The following is a 25206-nucleotide window of genomic DNA, read 5'->3' as shown; positions in this document are numbered from 1 at the left end:
AGGCAGCTGTCTGTGTGGAGTTTGCACATTCTCTCCATGTCTGCGTGGGTTTCCTCCGGGTGCTCCGGTTTCCCCCCACAGTCCAAAGAAGTGCAGGTCAGGTGAATTGGCCATGGGAAATTGCCCATAGTGTTTGCCCTCTTTGGAGGGTCGGTATGGACTGGTTGGGCCAAAGGACCTGTTTCCACCCTGTAGGGGATCTAATCTAATCTCTGATCAGAAAGTCATGGTTTGAGGTCCACTTCCAAGAATTGAGCACAAATCTTGGCTGACACTCCAGGTGAGTCCTGAGTACTGCATTTCCAATAACATCATGGTTGATCTGTTTGTATTTGCAGTCCCTCATTCTCACTTATCCCTGACAGCCTCAGATTCTTATGCAAACATGGAAATTGCTGGGGAGGCTCAGCAGGCTCTGGAGCATCTGTGGAGAGAAATCAGAGTTAACATTTTGGTTTTGGTGACCCTCCCTCAGAACTGATGGTAGCTAGAGAAAGGTTGGATTTGACGCAGAAGATAGAGTGAGGGGAGTCGGTGAGGAGTAAACAATAGGTGGAGATTGCAGGAAATAACATGGCTCTCCTGAAAGCAAACCCATGCAAACAAAACTTTGGGGGGTTGTGATAGAGGAATAATCAAACTGGAGGACAATGTTCTAGGTCTGAAGTCGTTGAACTCAATATGGAGATAGAGTCCAAAAAAAGAGAAGAACAGATGGACAGACAAAGGATGGATAACAATTGGCTTGGGAGGATGAATATCTATTAGTGGACAGTTAAGTACTTCTTTTAGTTACTCATGGATTAGAACATCTAATGCTTTCTGCATTTCAGACTTCTACAGTTCTCCTTCATTTAAATTATACTTTTTAAAAATAACTTCTTCCTGCCAAACTGAGCAACTACACAATTTTTATTGTTATACTCCGCCTGCCAGATATTTTGCCTGTTCATTCAATCGGTCTGGAACCTGCTCATGTCCATTTTACAACATACATTCCTGTATATCTGCAAGTTTAGCTACCATGCTTTTATTCCCCTCTTCTAAGTCTATGGTATAAGTTGCAAAAATGCTGAAACCCCAGCACAGATTCCTGCTAGACTCCATGCGTAACTTCCTGCCAGTCAAAAAACGACCCATTTATAAATACTCTCTGTTCTCTGCCAGCCAGACAGTCTTCTTTCCATGTGAATATATTGCTCCCTCATTAAGAACTCTGACCTTGCATAATAACTTTTTTTTCTGTGGCTTCTTATCAAATTCCATGTGGAAATTAAGGTACACTTACCTATAACCACAAGAGCTATCCATTTTTACCTTTCTAGCTAACTCCGTCTTGATACTCTAATTTATTTCTCTGTTTAACCTTTTTTAATCATTCTCTACTGTACTTTATAATCTGTCCAGTCAACTGACCTGACTATCATTGTTGCACAATAATATGCTTTTTCCTTAAGTTTGATGTTTTCCTTAGTCTCTTTAGGTAATAAAGGATAACGGGTCCTCCCTTTGGAATTTTTCTTTATAGCAGGGATATATTTATATCCATAAATGTCTGCCATTGCTTAGCAGTTGATCTATCCCCTAGCCTGGTATCCCTGTTCACTATAGCTAGCTCAGCTATCCTGCCCAATTGCTTAAATTTATAAATTAGTCTTTAACCCAATCCTTCCTTTCAAACTGGTGAGGGGCATAGATAAGGTGAATAGCAAAGGTCGTTTCCCTAGGGTGGGGGAGTTCAAAATTAGGCAGCATATTTTTTAAGGGGAGAGGATAAAGTTTTAAAAAGGACATGAGGGGCAACGTTTTTATACAAAGAGTGTGCGAAATGAACAGCCAGAGGAAGTAGTGGATGCAGGTACAATTAGGACATTAAAAGTACATGAATAAGAAAGGTTTGGAGGGAACTAAGCCAAATGCAGGCAAGTGGGACTCGTTTAGTTTGGGAACATGGTCAGCATGGACTAGTTGGAACCAAGGGTCTGTATCCATGCTGTACAACTGTAAAATTCAAGCATAATATGCTACCTAGAGCTGTCTTATCTCTGATGTCATGAATTAATCCTTACACATTAAATAATGTATAGTTTAGTGTAACCTGCTCTCTGGTTGGTTCCAGAATGTGCTGCTCTAATATACTAGAGCATTTTGTGAACTCCTCTTCCAAGATAGCATTACCAATCTGATTTTTCGGGTTTATACATCGATTTAAATTTCACATGATTACCTTTATCATTAGCACCGATGTTTCTTCTTGTATGTTTCATCCTACATTGTGCCTAACTGTTAGGGGCCCTGCAGACCACTCTCAATAGTGACTTTTTTTCCCCATGCTATTCCTAATCTCCCAATGTTACAGCCCGAATACCCTGAACCAAAGACATCTTTAGCTATTGCACCAATGATATCGCTGATTGATGGCGTTACCTCTTCACCTTTAATAGCATCTTCTTTATTCTGAATATTATATATTCCTCAATATTCGGGACCCCATCCATGTCTCATGCAGCAATATCTCTTAAAATTGTTATCAGATCATGTTTGTATGTTCATTTTGTTATGAATGCTATGTACATTCAGATATGGAGCCTTTACTTTTGCCTTTTTTTGTTATCTTTAACAGCATCTAGCCTTGACTGTAGATGTATCCTTAGCCTTATTCCCTTTGTCTCTTCATTTTCTGACCTCATTTTCCATGTTACTGTTTTGGTCTTCTGATTTGTCTCTACTCCATGATTTGTAACAGATCAAACAACATAATTCCTCACCCCATCAACTAGTTTAAAGGCCTCTTTACCTCCCTAATTTTGTGGTTTGCTGGAACAGTATTCCCAGCATGGTTCAGATGCTAGACTATCCCATTAGAGACAAAAAAAACTGCAGATGCTGGAATCTAAAATTGACAGACAGGAAGCTGGAAGAACACAGCAAGCCAGGCAGCATCAGGTGGTGGAGAAGTTGACATTTTGGGTGTAACCCTTCTTCAGGACTGGGGGGGGTGGGTGTTGGGGGAGCTGCAGATAAAAGGGGTGGTGAACTGGGGATAGGTGAAGATAGGCAGAGGGTACAATCTGGTTGGTCAATGGAAGGAATGAATCCTCAGGCAGGGAGGAGTGGAACGGGACTGCTTGGGAGGGAGTCAGGGGATGGGACTTAGAATTGAAGAACTAAGTGTTGAGTTCTCCAGGCTGTAGGTTGCCTAGGTGGAAGATGAGGTGTTGTTCCTCTAATTTGCAATGTGCTTAACTGCGACAGTGGAGAACACCAAGGATGGTCATGTCGGAAAGGGAGTGGGAAGGGGAATTAAAATGGGCGATGCTCAGCAAACCATTCCCTAAGTTTACACTCGGTCTCCCCGATGTAGAGAAGACCACATTGGGAGCCTTGGATGGAGGTAAGGGAAGTGGTGTATTGGCAGGTTTTACATCTTTTCTGATTGTAGGGGAAGGTACCTGGGGGTTCAGGAAACTAAGGACTCTTGAAGGGAATGGTCCTTGTGGAAGGCAGAGAGGAGAGGGAAAGATGTTTTTAGTGCTAGTGGACTGCACGTCTTGCATTCTGCAAGAACTCCATCCCGTTCTCCCAAGTCCTGCACCTCTACCGCATCTGTTTGGACAGGAGACATTCCACTTGCGAGCATACCAGGTATCCACCTATTTCAAACAACATGCTTTCCTCCTCTGTCATCCAGATAATGCTCTGCTGTACCACTTCCGTTCCCCGTTCCAATGCTCTAAACCGCGCCCATGCAATAAAATCAGAGTCCCCTCCAGCACCCCTCCAGCACCCCTCCAGCACCCCTCCAGCACCCCTCCAGCACCCCTCCAGCACCCCTCCAGTCCCCCACCAGTCCCCCACCAGTCCCCCACCAGCCCCCCACCAGCCCCCCACCAGCCCCCCACCAGTCCCCCACCAGCCCCCCACCAGCCCCCCTCCAGCCCCCCTCCAGCCCCCCACCAGTCCCCCACCAGTCCCCCACCAGTCCCCATTACCTATCATCCCAACAGTCTTTACATGCAACGCATCATCTTTAAACACTTCTGCCAACTCCAACTAGACCCCATCACCAAGAGTATCTTCCCCATCCCACCTCTCTGTGCCTTCCGCAAGGACCATTCCTTTTGACAGTCCTTGATTTGCGCCACACTCTCCCCCCCCCCCCCCCCCCCAACCTGCAGGTACCTTCCCCAGCAACCGGAAAAGATGTAAAGCCTGCCAGTACACCCCCCCACCTCTATCCAAGGTCCACAACAGTCCTTCCAGGTGAGACAGAGATTCACCTGCCTCTCTTTCAACCTAGTTTACTGCATCAGGTGCTCCCAATGTGGTCTTCTTTACGCTGGGGAGACCGAACATAACCTTCGGGAATGGTTTGCCGAGCATCGCAGCTGGTTCTGCAGGGGCCAACCAGACCTCCCAGTCACCGCCCATTTTAATTCGTTTTCCCACTCCCTTTCCGACATGACTATCCTTGGCCTCCTCCATTGCCGCAATGAAGCACACTGCAAATTGGAGGGAAAACACCTCATCTCCCACCTATGCACCCTACAGCTCAAAAGACTGAATATTGAGTTCTCCAATCAAGTAACCTCTCTTTCCATCCCCCAACTCCTTTCCCAACCCCCTCCCCCTCCCTTCCACTCCTCCCTGCCACCAACCGGGTTTATTCCTCCCATTGACCAACCAGGTGGTACCCTCTGCCTGTCTTAACCTATCCCCACTTCGCCACCCTGCCCCCTGCCACCTCTTTTATCTGCATTTCACCCTACACCCACCCAGTGTCGTGAAGGAGGGTTATACCGAAACGTTGACTTTTCCACATCCTGATGCTGCCTGGCTTGCTGTTTTCTTCCAGACTATCCCATCAGTGCAGTCTCCACCTTCCCTAGTATTGATACCAATGCCCCACAAACTCGAACCACTTCTCCTACACTAGTCTTCAAGCTTTCAGGTGTTAATTTCCCCAATTTTATGTCTTCTACCTATTGGTAGAAGAACTGAAGTAATAATCTAGGGATAATTGCCCTTGAAATTCTGTTGTTATTGCCTAGTTCCTCATACTGTCTAATCAGAACCACTTTTTTTCTCATACTTGTGTCATTGGTGCCTACATAGAATGAAATAATTATAAATACAGCAAAATATTTTATGACTATTGCTACTGTTGTGAGGGAGGAAACACAGTTTATTTAACCAATGTCCTCTAAATAGAAATCGAAAACATGACTAGTATACATGTATTTCATGATCGTTGTAGAAAAAATGTTGACCATGATACTGGGGATAATTCTTCAAAATACCTCCGTAGCATTTTTCACACCCCACTGTCAGAAAAGATAGTTCACCGTCTCTTCTGAAGGGCAGTTGCCCTGACAGTGCAGCACTCCCCCTCTGTAGAGTATTGGAATGTCAGCCGACATTACATGGTCAAATGTCAAGGCAAATATTAATGCCAATGACCTTCCGCCTTGGAGATGAGAGTGCTGTCACTGACAAATGATGTTAGTAAACTGTCGAGATAATAAATCATGTCTTAAATCTTTATACTTACTCCGCCATTTGTTGGGAAAGAAGGGGTGACAGTGAAGGTCTAGACCACTGGAAGGGGCCTCTCGGTTCTGCAATCGGTCAACAGAATCACTAGGAATACGGTCTGCTTCAGCAAGGTTTACCAGTTTATTACGATGCCGGGCACAGGTTTGTCCAGCAACACAGAGGTTAACAGCTTCTGTGTTCCTTGGAAAAAACTGCGCAATTGAATTTGAACAATAAACAAACTTATATATTTCTTAAAAGACAGTACAACCTTAATTACAAAGCAAAATCAATGAAATGTAATAAGGTGACCTAATGGGCAGCTGGTTAATCCAATAATACTTCCTGGGAAACAGTATTGTCTTACGCACATTATCGTCTCATACTTGTGGTTCAAGGTTAGTCAGGGTGGTCAGTTAATGTCTTATGATTCATTTTATGAAGACTCCATTGTCTGCTTTATCTTTTAATTCATCGAGCTCAGCAAAGCAGGAATGCAGCTTCCAACCATTTTAGCACAGTATTAACCTGAAGCCATTTTGTTATGTTACTTTTGTGGTTAGTAAAAGCTTGCGTAGATTTGTTGCTCCTGACAAAAGCCTAAATCCAGATTTTAGATCCTCAACAGAAGGAGACATTTGACAGTATTTTTTTAAAATCTTTTGTCGAAGCAGGGAAATGTGTATCTCATGGAACTCTGAACCCTCTCTCCTACAGTGAAGAGGAGCAGTTTGTGAAGCCTTGTTCGACGTCACTTTCACTTGTCTTTTTCTTAATTGCCTCCCTCCCTGAATGGCCAGTTTCATGCCATGGACACCTTGTACAAAAGCACCTATGAAGTTTCGCAGGCCATCTCTGCGTTGGTCCCACAGGGTGGGCCAGTGCTTTGTCGAGACGAAATGGAAGAGTGGTCTGCTTCAGAGGCCAACTTATTTGAAGAAGCACTGGAGAAGTATGGGAAGGATTTTGATGACATCCAGCAAGACTTTGTAAGTAGTGCTAAGGTGGAAAAGAACTGAGAGAGCTTTGCCCCCACTCCACTAAGATATAAATTAACACCAAGTCTGCATTTAGCAACCTCCAGGTTTGCATGAGTGGTATATGTTGCAGAGTACATAACACAAAGAAAGCTATTTAGCTTCTCGACTCTATTCTGCCATTCAGTTAGATTATGGCTAATCTGCACGTTATTTTCATTTAACCCACTTTGATGCCAAATCCCTCATGCCGTTACCTAATAAAACTGTATCAATGTCAATACACCTGGTAACAGTGCCGATATCTAAAATAGGAGAAGACCAATAAATACAAAGTACATCATTGGAAGGCAGTGCTGTAGCTTGAGATCTGTTCAACCTGCAGTTTTAGCCAAGACATGCCTGTAAGCCAAATGAGAGGAGCACAGAGCTGAAATGGTGTTTCGTTCAGCATCCTTCACTGAATAAAAGTACCTTTTCATGCTGTGGGCCAGGGGAGTCTGGTGGATGACTGAGAACATGATGATCTCCTTCTGTGTGAGATGGCTTACATTTGGAACTTGGCTTTAAAACAAATTACTGAAATTTGTGTTGTTCCAGTAAACAGGATGTGTTGGCCTTTCATGGAAAATAAATGGATAAATTTGAAAGACATTATATCATTTTTATTTCACTTGTTTCTCAAAACTTGTTTCTCAGGCCAGCTTTTTTAACAACACTTTCTATTTGATGAATGTCTTAGTTGCCCTGGAAGTCATTGACCAGCATCGTAGAGTACTACTACATGTGGAAAACCACTGACCGATATGTGCAACAGGTAACTTCTATATACTTACTGATGACTTTGTTTTTAGGATGGTGTTGTAGGTTCTGTAAACTTGCTACCATTTGTCAACTACTGTTTGGAGCAAACTGTTTCAGATATGCTTTTGCTGCTATTGCAACTTGACCAACATTTACCTTGGAATCACATGTCTTACCACCTGTCCGATTTCTAACTTTTAAGCAACCTATTTATTCAATTGACCAGCTGACTCCTGCAGTGACTCTCATGGTATTGTAACACTGATGTCATATTTCACTGCTAACCAGACATTTATGTGACTGCTTGGATGGTAAATCCACATCATTGCAGATGATGAACTGCTGAGGCTTATTAAGAGACAAGTTGTAACAGTTGATAAATTTGAGCCTCCAGACCACTGGCCTTTTTTTTTGACCAAGTATTAGCTCTGATCTCTCATTATCTTTCATTTAGAAACGCTTGAAAGCAGCTGAAGCAGAAAGCAAACTGAAGCAAGTGTACATTCCTAACTAGTAAGCACTTCTTTTCTCACCTTCTCATCTGTGTCCAATTCAGTTGCTTGCAAAATGTCAAAAAGCCTGATATTGGTCCATGTTACCATTAGCACCAGTCCATGCGAATACTGGGCTGTGTCTCTTTTTCCATCACACTTCACTTTCTCTAACTAGTCATTGCTGGTTTCTGCATTGTAAGCTTTTGTGGTAATGGGATCTTCTTAACTCCATGCATCACGACATTTAGAACATAGAATAATACAGCACATTTATGAATGTATCGTAGAGCTGCTTTGACTTTTTAAAAAAGACTTTGAATCTATGCTTCTTCAACTGTATTCAGAACAATCACACTTACCTGACCCGTTTATGTATGGACAACCATTGGACTTCTCAAATACCATAGTTGAAGAAGAGGGTAATGGAATGGGTCAAGGGTGAATTTAATAAAGGGTCTTAAAGAAATAAAATTTCAGCACTTTTCAAAACATCAAGCTATCTCAGCTTGCAGTAGGCAAGAGGTAATTTAAACTGCAATCACTGTTATAATATAGAAAACACATACAAAAAGGTCTCACAAACACCAGTATGGTAATGATCGAATGAGCTGATGTTGCTTAAGGAATAAGTATTGGCCAGCCTACAACTGTTACACCCTACAACTTGAAATAGCATCTGAAAAACAATGCAGAACTCCCCCAGTTCTATAGTTAAGCCTAGAGTTTTGTGCTCACTGTTCTGGAGTAGCACTTAAACCATAATCTTCTGACTCAGAGAAAGAGTGCTAGCACTTTAGCCACAGGAGACAAATCTGGTGAAAAGACTGAGATTGAGATTCCAGAGTTGGCCTGTTTCCATACCGAAGAGAATCTAATCTTAAAAAAAAAAGGTATGGCTGCCAGCTGATTGAGTGATAGGAGGACATGATGGCCAGGAGGCCAGAGTCAGAGGACCATAGATGAGACTTTCAAAGTGGGCATGGGAACCTCTCAATCATTTCTAGGTTATTTCCTGCACTGTGCTCCTGCAAAGATATTTTGAAAAGTTTGTTATACAGAAATAATAAAGGCAAAATAGAATATCACAAACTATTTATATATTGCATATGTCTAATGATTTTGAAGCACAGGGTAAAATACAATTCCATTAAATCCCAAAATATCCTCCTTTACAGAGCTCACCCAGTGAGAATTCCCTTCCATTTCACATCTATAAGGCTTAATTTGCTTCAATACCCTGTCTTAAGAATTTGATAGTCCCTTCCTGTAAGCTTCATACAATTGAGCTTGGATTTTTCTCAGCTTCAGCTAACCCCTTCAGGGTCTTAATCAAATACCTCTGTTCTGGAACTTTTATACTAAACTCCTCGCTCTGAAGTAACCACCTTCTTAGCATTCCTAAACTATCCCTCCATTCTCAGAATCTACTGTTTTAGACTTCTAGATTCAGCCAAGACTTCTGCAAGCTATCCAAAAGTTACCATAAAGAGTTTTTTTTAAAACCCCAAGCGATAGGGGTTTCCCATTAGTCCAAAAAAAAGTCTTTGAAACTTCTGTCTGAAAGTCTAATGTATGGCGTCCTTTATTCTCTCGAAAACTTCCCCAGTATAAACAAATTACCATTAGTATCTCAACATGATATCAGATTGTTTAAATAAAAATAAGTCTCCATGGCTACAGAAGTACCTACAAGTTAATCATTAACCCTCTTCAGACATACAGAAAACCTATAAACCACTAGTTAAAATTCATAAATCCAAAATAAATGAATGAAACGGTGGAGGGGGTAGATAAAAACTAATAAGTTGGATAGGAATGTGGTGGGGCAGAAGGTATTGCTTTTGTTCTTCACAGTGGTATTGAGGGATGGCTGTCTCTTGAGGTGCTGCTTAAATAGTTACAATGTCCACCTGTTCAGATGGCCACCAAAGGTTCCATAGATGTGCTGGCCAAAGTTCTGCACTCAACCAATTACGCTACAATCAGAATAGGTAGATTATCCTGACATTTATCATTTATGGGCTTTGCTGTTTGCAATTGCCAACAAAAGAAGTAAATGGTCCTGAGAATCTGCTCTATAAGCAAGGGTTTCCTGCTTTTACTGTCTGGCTGGTAGGTGAGCAAATGCACACTAAAGGTGGGTGAAGCAGAGCTTGTGCAAAAACAAAGCCTATTTGAAAACATTAGAGTCTACTTAAGTAGGATCTGTACAAACTATAGTTACCGGAACTATAGTAAAGTTTCACAAGGCAACTAGGATTATTTCCTCAGCAAAATACAATGAGTGGATGACCATTAACTGAGAGAAATTCCGTAAACCGTCAATCCCAATCACTTACTCCAAATGTAATTGCCAAGGGAATTACCTAATAATCTCCATTTCGAGGTGCTAATCACCGAGTGCTGAATGGTGTTCTGTTGGAAACCCACCCGAAATCCCAATTTGAATGGTAGCCCCACTCTATGGCCTTTAGTTGACTGGATCATTGAAAATTGCAATGCATGTGCCTAAAGGTTGGTGTGTGGGACCAGCACCTGGAGCCAGCCCCACTTTCTGATTCCTTACCCTGACTGAAAATCCCGCCTGTAGTGTTACTCTAAAGAAACATTTTTTGTCTTTTCCCCCATCCTGCCCCTTAGTAATAAGCCAAACCCAAACCAGATCAATGGAAGCAGCTCAAAGACTGGAACAATGAATGGAGGGAGTGCGCTGGCACCAAACGGAGCAGTGGCAGTGCCAGGACCGGGTCGAGCTTGCGAGAGCTGCTACAGTAAGTACTCTTGGAATCACAAAGCAAAGGTATCATGTGGTCCAACATGACCATGACCTTGAGAGCTTTAGATGGTGCCAACTATTGAGCTGCAGTGTCAAGAGGGTCTGCAGACTTACAGGAGCCTTTGATTTACACCAACCTTTCAAATCCAGTTGGGCTGCTTAAGTGAACAAGACATGGGAACCTGAGCATCACGTCCCATTTATCCCTGCTGAGACTGTGCTGCACGCCTGACCAGCCAGTACGAATGCAACAAAATAAACAAACTTGCAATTTACTTCATTTTTTTGTTTCACCAGCCAATCAATCATATCAGTGGTACTCGTGGGGCCCACCCACCATGCAGTGCCGACTCTGCGCAGCCTGTTGGGCCTACTGGAAGAAATACGGTGGACTGAAGATGCCAACCCGGCTAGATGGTGAAAGGCCGGGACCAAACCGGAATAATCTGGTAACTCCCAAGTGCTTTAGATCGCACCAATTTTTTCAGCTGATCTCTGTTGGTTTATTCGCTTTCCTTTTCTACCTCAAGAGACTGACTGCTTGTTGCAGTCCACATCCAAGGCCAGCCTCCAAGTCCTCACCGAGAAGTTGTGCTTTTTTAGAGTTTGAATAGATTGCAGTCAGATTTGATCTGGTGCCTGTCCAGTGTCAGGGCAGGGACCACTGCTCCTTATCACTGTGGAGAAATTGTAGCACCTCTGATCTTACCCTGACTGAAATCAGCCCAATGACAAACAGTTTGCGAAGTCGGTTTGATTGAATGTGGGTAGCAAACCTGCCTTTTGAGCCAGAAAGTGATGGGTTAAAACCCTGCTAAAGGCTGAAGTGAATAATCTCCATTTACACTTTAGTGCAGTGCTAAAGGAATGCTGCACTGTTGAGAATGGCTGAAAATCAAACACAATATTAAATCTGGCTTTTTTGATGAGATTGAAGATTGCACAGCACTATTCAGATGAAAGCAGAAGTGTTCTTCCTGTGTTCAAACTAACATTTCTCAACCAAAGCCTTCCTAAATAGATTTATTGATTGCTCACCTCAATCCCGTTGATTAATCAGCACTGTTAGTAGACTTACTTTGCCTAAATTAGTTGTCCAACATGCATATGCAATGCTTATGCATGTGATGAGGTGTTATATAAGTGCAGACATTAGTCATCTTTAATATATTTAAATTGCAGTGGCATTTCTCGATAATGAGATCTTGGTGCAGCCTCCAACTGCCCCTGATGATCTTTCTTCTATCGCTATTATGTACGGAAGTGATTACTTTGCGCACCTCCTTCTAAGATCGGACAGTTACCAGACGACTGTCTTTAGTGCATTCCCTTGTTGCACCATCAGTTCCATGCCACCGAGTTATCTGTGCTGATCCCTCCAGTTCAGTTTATATTTTTTTCCTCTGTGAGTCTGTTTTAACAATTGCTGTTTTACTTCTCTCCCAAGAATGCCCAGGGTCTGCCGGTTCGGAACAGCAGCAGTCCCAAGTTTGCCCTGAAGACAAGGCAGGCCTTTTATCTACATACAAACAAACTGACAAGAATGGCCAGGCGTCTATGTCAAGACATTTTGCAACAGGCAGCACGGCACCCCCATGTGCCAATTAACATCACAGCCATCAAGGCAGAGTGTAAGTACCAAGGTAACATCAGAGTAATATTAACAGATATTGTGAGAGTAAGTTATCCCCAGACTTCAGAATGCTTTGCTGGTGAGGAAATTAGTCTTTTCTTGCAAGTTGCCTTATTCCCCAATCGAGGTTATTCTTGCTAGGTTTAGGCCTCATGTGATGGTCACTTTCCATTACCCAGACTTGTCTTTATCTGACAGGAAGTCCCAGCCAAAATTAACTGGTGGGAACATCTCGCAACAAGTCTACAAGGCATTAGTGAGATGGTGCATGGAGTAATGTGTGCAGTTTTGATCTCATTTTTTAACAAGAGGTGTGGTACAATTGAAGCAGCTCGGAGAATGTTCTGTAGGCTGATTCCTGGGATAGAGATGTTTTTTGAAGAAAGATTGGGTGTATGCTCAGTGGAATTTAGAGAAATGAGAAATGATCCTAATGAAAGGTAGAAGATTCTTTCAATGCTTGACGTGTAGATTTTCATCGGTGAATCTATAACTGGGAGCACAGCTTAATAATAGGGATTCTCCCATTTATGATGGACATGAGAAAAAATTTATTTTCTTAGACTGTTCTTAGTGTTGTGAATTCTCTTTCATAGAAAGTAGTGGAGACTGAATTATTGAATATATTCAAGGCTTAAACTAGACAGATTTTTTGATCAACAAAGGTGACAAGAGCTTTGGTCATCAGTTAGGAAAGTGGAGTTAAGGCTAAAAGCAAAGTAGTCACGGTCCCACTGAAGTACAGAGCAGGCCTTTTGGGAAGGATAACCTACTCCTCCTAATTCTTGTGTAACGGTTCCCTTGAGCAGTGTCTCAGAAAATGGATGGATTGCGTTCATGTTATTTGCTGGGTATAAATGGACTAATGTGGTTTGGAAAGTAGAAATAAAACAAAATATCATCTTTCTAATTTGCTTTAATTTCTGACACTTTTTGTGTTTTGATGTGCACGTGCTCCAGGCATACAAATAGTTGCTTGTTAGCGCACAACTTGAATACTGCCAATCAGTACCCTTTTCTCTTGTAGTAGGAATAGTGAGACTGTTTGAAATTTGGCACTTTTGCTGTGGTGCAAGGTGAAAAGCTTTAGCAACAAGTCTCTCTTTATTCGTGGTGCTCATACTACACTGTTCAGACTTATTGTCCTTGTCCTCAAAACTTGTAGTATTAGATTTTCTGGCCTGAGTCTAAATGTAGATTCCACAGGGTTCCATTGGCTTGGAACTGGCCAGCTTTGCTTGTTAAGTCTTCCCTGTTTGAGCCATTGTCTGGCTTCCACAAGTCTGTGGATAAACCTGAGAAAGCAAGTACATCCAACAAAATGTTGCAGCCCAACTCTAGTCCAGTGCCATTATATCCTCAGCTCACACATAGCCTAAATCAGAAGATTTGTGATGTGGAGTTGCCAGTGTTTGACTGGGGTGGACAAAGTCAGAAGTCACATGATACCGAGTTATAGTCCAAAAGGTTTATTTGAAATCACAAGCTTTCAGAACTTCACTGACAAAGGGACAGCGCTCTGTTGGCTTGTGATTTAAAATAAACCTATTGGACTAAAACCTGGTGTCATGTGACTTCTGACCTAAATCAGAGGATTAGTGTTTATGTTTCGAATCTACTAGCACCTCTCTGATGATCAAAACAAATTCTGTAACACCTGAAGGGAAATTGGATAATTACTTTTAAGTCAGATAAATATGAGAGTCTGTGGAGATGTATCAGAGAACTATCTCATACCATGAACAAGAAAAGTAGTCACCATGAACCAAATGACCTACTTTTGTGTTGTATCTCCTGTTATTTCTTTCTGCAAGTTCAGAAGGGAACAATGTGAAAGGTTATAGTAAAAAGGAATCATACAATCCCTACAGTGTCGAAGTAAACCTTTGAGTCCACACCGATCTTTTGAAGAGCATTCTACCTAGATCCATCCTCCACCCCCCACCCCCCACTCTATCCCTGTAACCCATGAATAGCAGTGAGTGAAATGCTCATTAGGAAAGCCAGTGCTGAAATGATGGGCAGAATGGCCTCTTACACTGCAGTTATTCTGTGATTTCAGCAGCCTGCTTGTCACCCGTCAAACTGGAAATGTCAATTAGAGCCAAGTATATGCTGTAGGCCCAGGCCCTCTAGAAGCTCAGTTGAGTAGGTCTACAAATGGGACTTTTTACAGCCAGCAGAGAAAAGTGACTTTCATCTGTTCAGCTGATGAAGGTTCTGAATCCAGGCCCAGAGGAGAAATAACCTCATCATGACACCTGTTCTTGTGAAATGAAATTGAGAGAATTTAAGATTGTGCTAGAGGACTGACGACATCTAAAACAACCTACCTCTCCTTTTATGTGCTAGATACACTGCGGTTACCTGCAGTACCAATACAGATCACAGGATTGAAACGAGCAGCTAGGAAACCCTTGGAAACAATTGTGGAATACCTCGGTAAGAATCAGCCTGAATTAGTAACCAGTGTTGGTAAAGCGCTTCATAATCTGATCAAACATTTGCAATTCTGATTATTCAAAGCTTGTGGTTGGTGTTCGCAGTTCATAATTGATTAAGTCTTTGAATGCTAAAACTGCTCTGAGCAAAAATAAAATAGGCAGACCTTGTCTAGCGAGACCATATTAGAAATGTAAACAAATAAAATAATGTTTGTATTACCTCTTTTAGATAGCTTAAAAACATGTTGCATAACATGTGTCTGGGAAAATATTAATATAAATGAGATAAACACACCATCAAAATGTTTGATTTTGAGAATATAAAATATTAGAATAGATTGTGTAGATGTAAAAAAAAGAGGTGGATATCTCAAACTTGTCTAGTTGCTCTATTTGCTAAACCGGTAAACAGGTTTTAAAAACTCAATGCCTCAAGCGTATGTGAACATGTATTAAAAGCAAAAAGGCACTCTGCCTTCCTATTCTCTCTCAATTTTTATTACTCTATTCATAATGTAATCTCTTTTGGTGCTTAGTGATGTTCCACAAATATATCAAACAATGCTGCTGGTCCTAAGCAGCATCCAACAACCTAAGCTAGAAAGTATACATTTTTGGATGTTGTCTGGAAGAAGAGTCAGATGTGATACAGACGGGCATCACGTCCTAGCTGGGCTCGGATTGAAGAATACCCATGCTTGCTGTGCACTATGGAAGTGAACCATAGGAAAAGTCAACAACATCAGGGGGCAATGATGTATAATCACCGGATTCTCATAAACAAAAGGGACCAGACTTCACAAATACTTGAATTGTTGTAAAGCAGTTTGAGATGTCCTGATGTTGTGAAATACACTGTGTGACAGCCACTTGAATTTTGACCTGCTTGTTGTTGTCCGCAGAGGCCCATCCGTGCCTGAAGCAAGACCGTCCCAACGTCAGTTTGCACATCAGCAACGTGACACCTGCCAAGCTGATGCCTATTTTAAATCACAGCTCTCCAACCATCCTGGGCAAGCGGAGCTATGAACAACACAATGGCATTGATGGTTAGTGTGTTAGGTAGCAGTGTCCTGTTCCTGGTTATTTTGGGATTGTACTTTCAGAAAAATGTACATGCTAATGTGGTTACTCCTTGGGATTATTCACTGAGAATTCTCCTTTCTCTCAGTGCTGACACCTGGTGGAATAAAGTTTCATAGATATTTAAAAAAAAGACCCATTGGAAATACATGGCAGGTCTGAAAAAAGGAACAACAGATTCTCATTTTGGTTATCTTTTACCCTTTGCACTTGAACTATTTTGATTTCATGGGTGGTTAATGCTGAGTTGTCCTGATGTTCAGCCAGAATATGACACTGTTCAGGGTAATAAAATCATCATTAAGTTATGAACCTCTGATCAACGCTCCTTGCCATCAAAAGTGACAGAATAACATTAAAATCTGACTTTGTTCAAGGCTTAAACTGCCAAACAAATAATTAAAACAGGTAGATCAGTAAATAATAACAAAATGTCTCACACGATTCTTTGTCCTTTTTGAGTTTATTAGCTCCTTAGACAAAACAAAACATACACCACATCTCTGTTAGGATTATCTACATAGTTTTGTTATATTTACCCACACGAATCTGGATAAAACTGTTGAATTTGATCATTGTGGGCTGATATTTTTCTTTGAAACATTAGTGAGAGTTTTGTGAATTTGAATAGCTGTTTCATTCAAAGAGATGCAAATTTGCCACATTGGCACAAATCTCACATCATTTCTATCTTTGATTTGAATGTTTCAGCTTCTCCCTGAAGCTAACTGCTTACAATGAACTGAACGTTCCTCCCAACATTGTGCTGAGTCAGCTGCAGTATTTGTTAATTGATCGTATTTCTGACATATCAATGTATTGATCCATTTTTACGTAAGAATGGGACATCTCGGCCCATCGAGAGTACTCTGCCATTTTTAATGCGACCATGGCCAATTGAACACTTTAATGCCTTTTACTTACACCATTCCATAACTCTGTTCACCACTGGTAATCAATCTCTACCTTAAACGTACTCAAAGACTGAGCTTCCATGGCCTGTTGGGTAGAGAATTTCAAAGATTCACCACCCACTGAGTTAAAAACATTTCTCCTCATCTTAGTCTTAAATTGCACCCCCTTATTTTTCAAATTGTGCTCCTCATTCTACAGCCCCCAAAACAGAGAAAACACCTTACCTGCATCTATCCTGCCCATCTAACCTATTGTTATTCGAATGACTGTAGATTGAGAGAGGAGAATGTTCAGTGCGACCTGGATGTCCTTGTGCATCAGTTGCTGAAAGTGAGCACGGAGATGCAGCAGGCAGTAAAAAAGGCAGACTGGATGTTGGCCTTCATAGCGAGACGATTTGAATACAGAAATAAGGATGTCTGGCTGCAATTACACAGGGCATTGATATAAGGCCACACCTGGAATATTGTGTGCAATACTCTTGCTGTAGAAGGTGTTCAGCAAAGTTTGACCAAATTGATACCTGGGATGGCAAGACTGACGTATGGGGAGAAAGAAAGTTGCTGAGGGTTGGATCTTCATTGGAGCCCACAAGAATGAGGGGGGATCTTTAGGAACCCATACAATTTTAACAGAACTAGGCAGTTTAGACAAAGGAATGATGTTCCTGGTGGGGGAGTCCAGAACCAGGGGTCATAGTTTACGGATAAGCGGTAACCTATTAGGACTAAGCTGAGAACAAAATTCTCCATCCAGAGAGTGGTAAACCTGTGGAATTCACTAATAGAAAGTGGTTGAGGCCAAGACATTGTGTTTTCAAGAAGGACATAGACATAGCTCTTGGGTTGAAGGGATCAAGGGATTTGAGAATGGTATTAGAGGATTGAGCTCGATGATCACTCATGACCATATTGAATAGTGGAGCAGGCTCAAGGGGTCGAATGGCCTATTCCTGCACCTATCTTCAATGTTTCCATCCGTTTTAAGTATTTTGTGGGTTTCAGTGTGATCTCCTTTCATTCTTATAAACTCTTCCAAATCTGTTCTGAAGTGCGATCTAAAATGTTTATATGTTGTGTATTTCTGGAGGTTTTTGCTGAAAATTTGCTTTTTCTCTTCCCCGTTTTGTTGGGGAAGGGCCAGTTTCCACACTATAGGGATTCTATGACATAAAGAGGGTTTATAGTCTTAGGATAAAAAAGGGGCGGCTCAGTGGCTAGCACTGCTGCCTCACAGCGCCAGGGACCCAGGTTCAATTCCAACCTCGGGCGCCTGCCTGTGTGGAGTTTGCACATTCTCCCACTCCTGTCTGCGTGGGTTTCCACCAGGTGCTCCGGTTTCCTCCCACAGTCTAAAGATGTGCATCTTAGGTGAATTAGCCACGCTAAATTGCCCATTGTGTTTGGGGACATGTAGGTTAGGTGCATTAGTCAGAGGTAAATGTGAGATAATGGAGGAGGAAGTGGGTCAGGGGGTTACTCTTTGGAGCATCAGTGTGGACTTGTTGGGCCAAAGGGCCTGTTTCCACACTGTAGGGATTCTATGACTTCTATGACATAAACTGCTGGGTTTTACCCGTGAGAAAGTGGAATTGCAGCAAGATTTCTCTACCTATATATTCCGTTCCTCTTGCAATAGAGGCCAAAATTCCATTTGCTTTCCTAATTTCATGTTGTATCTGCTCCTTTACATTTTGTTATTCATGTATAAAGATACACAGATCCCACTGTAACCTGTAGTATTCTGTATTCGTACAGCATTCTGCAATCTTTCTCCTGTTCAATAATACTCTACTTTTCTATTCCTACTGCTAAAGTACCAAACCTCTAATTTTCTAATATTATACTTGAATACCTAACTATATCCTTTTGCAGACTTCTCATAACTTGCTCTCCTATCTTTGTATCATTTACAAATTGGGCTACAATAGAACTCCCATATATCCGCTGATTCGGTTTCCGGGTTTCAGTTATCCGCGGTTTCCCGCGGCCTGAAAATATTATGTGGAACATTCCAGAGGGCTGCTGGGGAGGTAAGTTTCCCATTTAAATGATGGGGTTTGTGAGTATCCATGGTTTCGGGCATCTCTTCTACAGGGGGGGGGATGCGTGGGTGTGCGTGTGTGGTGTGTGTATGTGTATGTGTTCATGTTCCGTACAGTACACGCCTTCATCCAAGTTATTGGTACAAATCATGAATGGTTCCAGCACCAGCACTAATTCCTCTGACATCCCTATATTTACAGTTTGTCAGTCTGGAAATGGCTCATTTATCCCTACTCTCTGTTTCATATTAGTCAGCCAATCCTGAATCTATACAAATATATTACCCCCTAATGTCAGGAGCTCTCCTCTTGTAAAATAATCTAGTACATCGCACCTATTTTAATGCCTTCTGGATATACATGACAAATACTTTTCAGCTCTGGTTCCCCTTTATCCATACTGCATGTTACATCCTCTGACAAATCCATTAAATATGTCAAACATTGTTTGTGTTTCACAAAACCATATTGAATAGTCATAGAGATGTACAGCATGGAAACAGACCCAACTGTCCAACCCGTCCATGCCGACCAAATATCCCAACCCAGTCTAGTCCCACCTGCCAGCACCCGGCCCATATTCCTCCAAACCCTTCCTATTCATATACCCATCCAAATGCCTCTCAAATGTTGCAAATGTACCAGCCTCCAGCACATCTTCTGGCAGTTCATTCCTTACACATACCACCCTCTGCATGAAAAAGTTGCCCCTTAGGTCTCTTTTGTATCTTTCCCCTCTCACCCTAAACTTATGGCCTCTAGTTCTGGACCCCCCGACCACAGGGAAAAGACTGTCTATTTATCCTATCCATCCACCTCATAATTTTGTAAACCTCTATAAGTTCACCCCTCAGCCTCTGACGCTCCAGGGAAAACAGCCCCAGCCTGTTCAGCCTCTCCCTGTAGCTCAGATCCTCCAACCCTGGCAACATCCTTGTAAATCTTTTCTGAACCCTTTCAAGTTTCACAACATCTTTCCAATGGGAAGGAGACCAGAATTGCACGCAATATTCCAACAGTGGCCTAACCAATGTCCTGTACAGCCGCAACATGACCTCCCAACCCCTGTACTCAATACTCTGACCAATAAAGGAAAGCATACTAAACGCCTTCTTCACTATCCTATCTACCTGTGACTCCACTTTCAAGGAGCTATGAACCTGCACTCCAAGGTCTCCAAGTTTCAGCAACACTCCCTAGGAGCTTACCATTAAGTGTATAAGTCCTGCTAAGATTTGCTTTCCCAAAATGCAGCACCTTGCATTTATCTGAATTAAACTCCATCTGCCACTTCTCAGCCCATTGGCCCATCTGGTCTAGATCCTGTTGTAATCTGAGGTAACTCTCTTCACTGTCCACTACACCTCTAATTTTGGTGTCATCTGCAAACTTACTAACTGTACCTCTTATGCTTGCATCCAAATCATTTATGTAAATGACAAAAAGTAAAGGGCCCAGCACCGATCCTTGTGGCACTCCACTGGTCACAGGCCTCCAGTCTGAAAAACAACCCTCCACCACCACCATTTGTCTTCTACCTTTGAGCCAGTTCTGTATCCAAATGGCTAGTTCTCCCTGTATTCCATGAGATCTAACCTTGCTAATCAGTCTCCCATGGGGAACCTTGTTGAACACCTTACTGAAGTCCATATAGATCACATTTACCGCTCTGCCCTCGTCAATTTTCTTTGTTACTTCTTCAAAAAGCTCAATCAAGTTTGTGAGACATGATTTCCCACGCACAAAGCCATGTTGACTATCCCGAATCAGTCCTTGACTTTCCAAATACATGTACATCCTATCCCTCAGGATTCCCTCCAACAACTTGCCCACCATCGAGGTCAGGCTCACTGGTCTATAGTTCCCTGGCTTGTCCTTACCACCCTTCTTAAATAGTGGCACTACGTTTGCCAACCTCCAGTCTTCCGGCACCTCACCTGTGATTATCGATGATAAAAGAGGCCCAGCAATCACTTCTCTAGCTTCCCACAGACTTCTAGGGTACACCTGATCAGGTCCTGGGGATTTATCCACCTTTAGCCGTTTCAAGACATTGAGCATTTCCTCTTCTATAATCTGGACATTTTGCAAGATGTCATCATCTATTTCCCTACAGTCTATATCTTCCATATCCTTTTCCACAATAAATACTGATGCAAAATATTCATTTAGTATCTTCCCCCATTTTCTATGGCTCCACACAAAGGCCGCCTTGCTGATCTTTAAGGGGCCCTGTTCTCTCCCTAGTTACCCTTTTGTCCTTAATATATTTGTAAAAACCCTTTGGATTCTCCTTAATTCTATTTGCCAAAGCTATCTCATGTCCCTGTTTTGCTGTCCTGATTTCCCTCTTAAGTATACTCCTATTTTCTTTATATTCTTCTCAGGATTCCTTCGATCTATCCTGTCTATACCTGACATATGCTTCTTTCTTTTTCTTAACCAAACCCTCAATTTCTTGAGTCATCCAGCATTCCCTATACCTACCAGCCTTCCCTTTCACCCTGACAGGAATATACTTTCTCTGGATTCTTGTTATCTCATTTCTGAAGGCTTCTCATTTTCCAGCCGTCCCTTTACCTGATAACATCTGCCTCCGATCAGCTTTTGAAAGCTCTTGCCTAAAATACTGTCAAAATTGGCCTTTCTCCAATTTAGAACTTCAACTTTTAGATCTGGTCTATCCTTTTCCATCATTATTTTAAAACAAATAGAATTATGGTCGCTAGCCCCAAAGTGCTTCCCCACTGACACCTCTGTCACCTGCCCTGCCTTATTTCCCAAGAGTAGGTCAAGTTTTGCACCTTCTGTAGTAAGTACATCCACATACTGAATCAGAAAATTGTCTTGTACACACTTAAGAAATTTCTCTCCATCTAAACCTTTAACATTATGGCAGTCCCAGTCGATGTTCGGAAAGTTAAAATCCCCTACCATAACTAGTCTATTACTCTTACAGATAGCTGAGCTCTCCTTACAAGTTTGTTTCTCAATTTCCCTCTGACTATTCGGGAGTCTATAATACAATCCCAATCAGGTGATCATCCCTTTCTTATTTCTCAGTTCCATCCAAATAACTTCCCTGAAAGTATTTCTGGGAATATCCTCCCTTAGCACAGCTGTAACGCTATCCGTTATCAAAAATGCCACTCCCCCCTCCTCTCTGGCCTCCCTTTCTATCCTTCCTGTGGCATTTGTATCCTGGAACATTAAGCTGCCAGTCCTGCCCCTCCCTGAGCCATGTTTCTGTAATTGCTATGATATCCCAGTCCCATGTTCCTAACCATGCCCTGAGTTCATCTGCCTTCCCTATTAGGCCCCTTGCATTGAAATAAATGCAGTTTAATTTATTAGTTCTACCTTGTCCCTGCCTGCCCTGACTTCTTGATTCAATTCTGTTCTCAGCTGTACCCGTGTCAGATCAATCTCTTTCCTCACTATCTTCCTGGGTCCCACCCCCCCCACCTTACTAGTTTAAATCCTCCCAAGCAGTTCTCGCAAATTTCCCTGCCAGTATATTAGTCCCCTTCCAATTTAGGTGCAATCTGTCCTTCTTGTACAGGTCACTTCTACCCCAAAAGAGATTCCAATGATCCAAAAATGTGAATCCTCCTCCCATACTCCAGCTCCTCAGCCATGCATTCATCTGCTCTATCCCCCTATTCCTGTCCTCACTAGCTCGCAGCACTGTGAGTAATCCAGATATTGGAGGACCCCCTTTTTAAATTTCTGCCTGACTCTCTGTAATCTTCCTTCAGAATCTCAACCTTTTCCCTTCCAATATCGTTGGTTCCAATGTGGACAATGACCTCCTGCTGGCCCCTCTCCCCCGTGAGAACATTCTGCACCCTCTCTGAGACATCCTTGATCCTGGCACCAGGGAAACAATACACCATTCTGCTTTTTCTCTGCTGGCCACAGAAACGTCTGTCTGTACCTCTGTCTACAGAATCCCCTAAAACAATTAATCTCTTGGAAGCCGACGTACCCCTTGTTGCATTAGAGCCAGTCTCAATACCAGAATCTTGGCTTTTCGAGCTATGTTCCCCTGAGAATCCATCACCCCGTACATTTTCCAAAACAGCATACCTGTTTGAAATGGGTATATCCACAAAAGACTCCTGTACTAGCTGCCAACCTCACTTATCCTTCCTGGAGTTATCCCATCTATCTGACTGTATCTGAGACTTCTCCACCTTCCTATAACTGCCATCCATCACATACTGTTGCTGTTGCAAATTCCTCATCGCTTCTATCTGTCTCTCCAACCGATCCACTCGATCTGATAGGATTCGCATCCAACAGCATTTATGGCAGTAACCCTTAAACTCTCTTTAAACTCCCACATCTGATAAGAAGTACATATCACTGCAAAGACCATTTTTGCTCCTTCACAATTTATAGACCCAGAAAATAACACCATCTTATTCCTCTACAAACACTGCCCCAGGTTAAATTAATAGCTATGGCTTATATTTTAAGTTTAATCAAAAGACTTATCTCCAAAAAATATATAATCAAGAAAGAATCCACTATACTCACTACTGTAGCCTTTCTCTTGGACAGACTTAAACAACAATGAACTTATCTGATTCTGTGCTGTGAAGTTCGCCCAACAGTTCCTCCAAGATTAGTTGTGAATTTCACTGTTTGTTAATTTTCCCAGATGCACTCCGATGTCCAGCAATAAACAAATTCAAACAGTAAAGGTAGCAACTGTGCAGGTTCTCTCTCTCTCTCTCTCTCTCTCTCTCTCGCCTGCACTGTCTTCACCATGTGCTTCCTTTGTCTGCTCTTCTCCTTTTTAAACTGCTGTTGTTTTGACTTTTTTTTTCCAGAGTTCCAAAACAATGCAACAGAATATAAAACAGTAATTCTGCTTCTGGAATTCGAGGAAATCACCTCCAACACCTAAAATACCTCAAAAAAAGGAGCAGCTCTTACAGCCAGAATTTTTTCCTGTCCTCTATCTTGGATTACCCAGAATCCATAAAACTTGTCTGTAAAATTTTAGATTTTCACTCTAGATAACTAAGACAAAGCAGTTGATTATTTGCAAGTAATTTTAAGATACTTGATTGTTTGTTTGAGAAACAGTAGTGTAGATTCGATGGATTAGCTGAAGAGGAAGGAAAAGTGGTAGTTGGGAGTGGTTTACTAATAGGAACAGGGATGTTGTTGTCAATAGCTTGTGATGGCAGCTTCATGCTCTGTAGGTAATATGTTGGGCACTCCTCCCTTGTTCTTCCTCTCTCTTTACTAATTCATCATTCATCTTTAAAAAAAATGCAGCTGCCTGTCAAGGTCTGCTCTTGATAAGGACTGTCTGCCATCTCTGAGCATTTCTAAACATCCTTCTATCTCTATGAAGTCGCAGTTTACCTTATACCAGTCATTTGTTTGAGTTCTTCTTTCCATTGAATAGTGGACATGTACTCAAGATGTCAGGTTGGTTATTTCCATGCTTGTTCATTCCCCCAGTTCTTTGGTTCTTTTTAAACACTTGGCAAGATAAGTGAATGTACAGGTCAGTTTGCAACTCGATCACATCAGTTTGATGACCGTAGTTATTGGGAATGGAGTATTTGTAACTTTAGTCTCTACGTTGTCTAGGTTCCTGGCTATTAGAAAACTTTGTGCATTTCCAGAAAGACACAGTCAACCCTGTCTTGATTAATTTCACAAGAGTTCTACGTTATATTGTACACTACACCATTCCCTTTCATAAAACCATGTTGACTCTGCAGGATTGTATTATGATTTTCTTTTTTAGCTAATGCATAATAACAGACTTCAGCATTTTTCTAATGATTGTTAGATTAACTGGCCCAACATTTCCTGATTTTTATTTCCCCCTCTCCTCCCTCTTCTCTTGAATAGTGTCTGCCATTTCCTTCTTCTCCATTATTATTTCAGCAGTCTTACTCGAAAGGACCATGCAGCAGCTTTTACTCTTTATTTTTATATTCCTTGCTAATTTTCACTTATAACTTTAACTTGCATTTTTGTTAATTGGAATACCAAATGCTGACATCACTGGATTGAAGGAATAGATCACCTTTAAATTCCCTCAGGTATCAGAATCCCGGAGTTAAACACAGTCTTGCTGTACTTAGTCACGAGTGCACCTTTGTGCAACTGATGTATTGTTCCCAAGATCAGTAATCCTGCGTTAACTCGCCATGTGGATATTTGATTGTAGAAGCTCATTAATTGTGCCTTGAATCTATGCTCCATCACCAAGATGAGGAAGGGTGAGTTTGGTTTGGAAACAGTACAGTTGGATGTGAAAGGAAGGAATTGTAATATTTTTAAAAGACTTAAATTATAAAGCTGCGTAGGTTTGGCTTGTATATTTTAACATTTAGTGTAGAAAATTAAAGTGTGATCGAAGAAAGAGGTATGGAAGCAAACCTGGCTGTTGGAGTTAAGATGAGGATTAGTTATCTGTTCGGCATGGATGACTTGGATCGAAGGGTCTCTTTCTGTGCTGTATATCTC

The 25206-nt window shown here is 41.8% G+C and overlaps 1 protein-coding gene across 1 annotated transcript in view; it reads left to right on the top strand.

The window, feature by feature from the left end:
- Positions 1-25206, top strand: part of LOC140476533 (metastasis-associated protein MTA1-like) — a 131746-nt gene that overhangs the window by 27684 nt on the left and 78856 nt on the right. Inside the window, exons 8-15 of the mRNA XM_072569306.1 lie at positions 6336-6524; positions 7255-7329; positions 7771-7829; positions 10451-10581; positions 10884-11035; positions 12034-12217; positions 14572-14661; positions 15566-15712. Coding sequence (XP_072425407.1) covers positions 6336-6524; positions 7255-7329; positions 7771-7829; positions 10451-10581; positions 10884-11035; positions 12034-12217; positions 14572-14661; positions 15566-15712 — 1027 coding nt within the window. The remainder of the gene's footprint in view (positions 1-6335; positions 6525-7254; positions 7330-7770; positions 7830-10450; positions 10582-10883; positions 11036-12033; positions 12218-14571; positions 14662-15565; positions 15713-25206) is intronic.

This window comes from Chiloscyllium punctatum, chromosome 4 (assembly GCF_047496795.1).
Source record: "Chiloscyllium punctatum isolate Juve2018m chromosome 4, sChiPun1.3, whole genome shotgun sequence".
Classification (NCBI taxonomy): Eukaryota; Metazoa; Chordata; class Chondrichthyes; order Orectolobiformes; family Hemiscylliidae; genus Chiloscyllium; species Chiloscyllium punctatum.
Note: the sequence above shows the minus strand (reverse complement) of the source record. Positions and strands in the feature narration are given on the sequence as shown.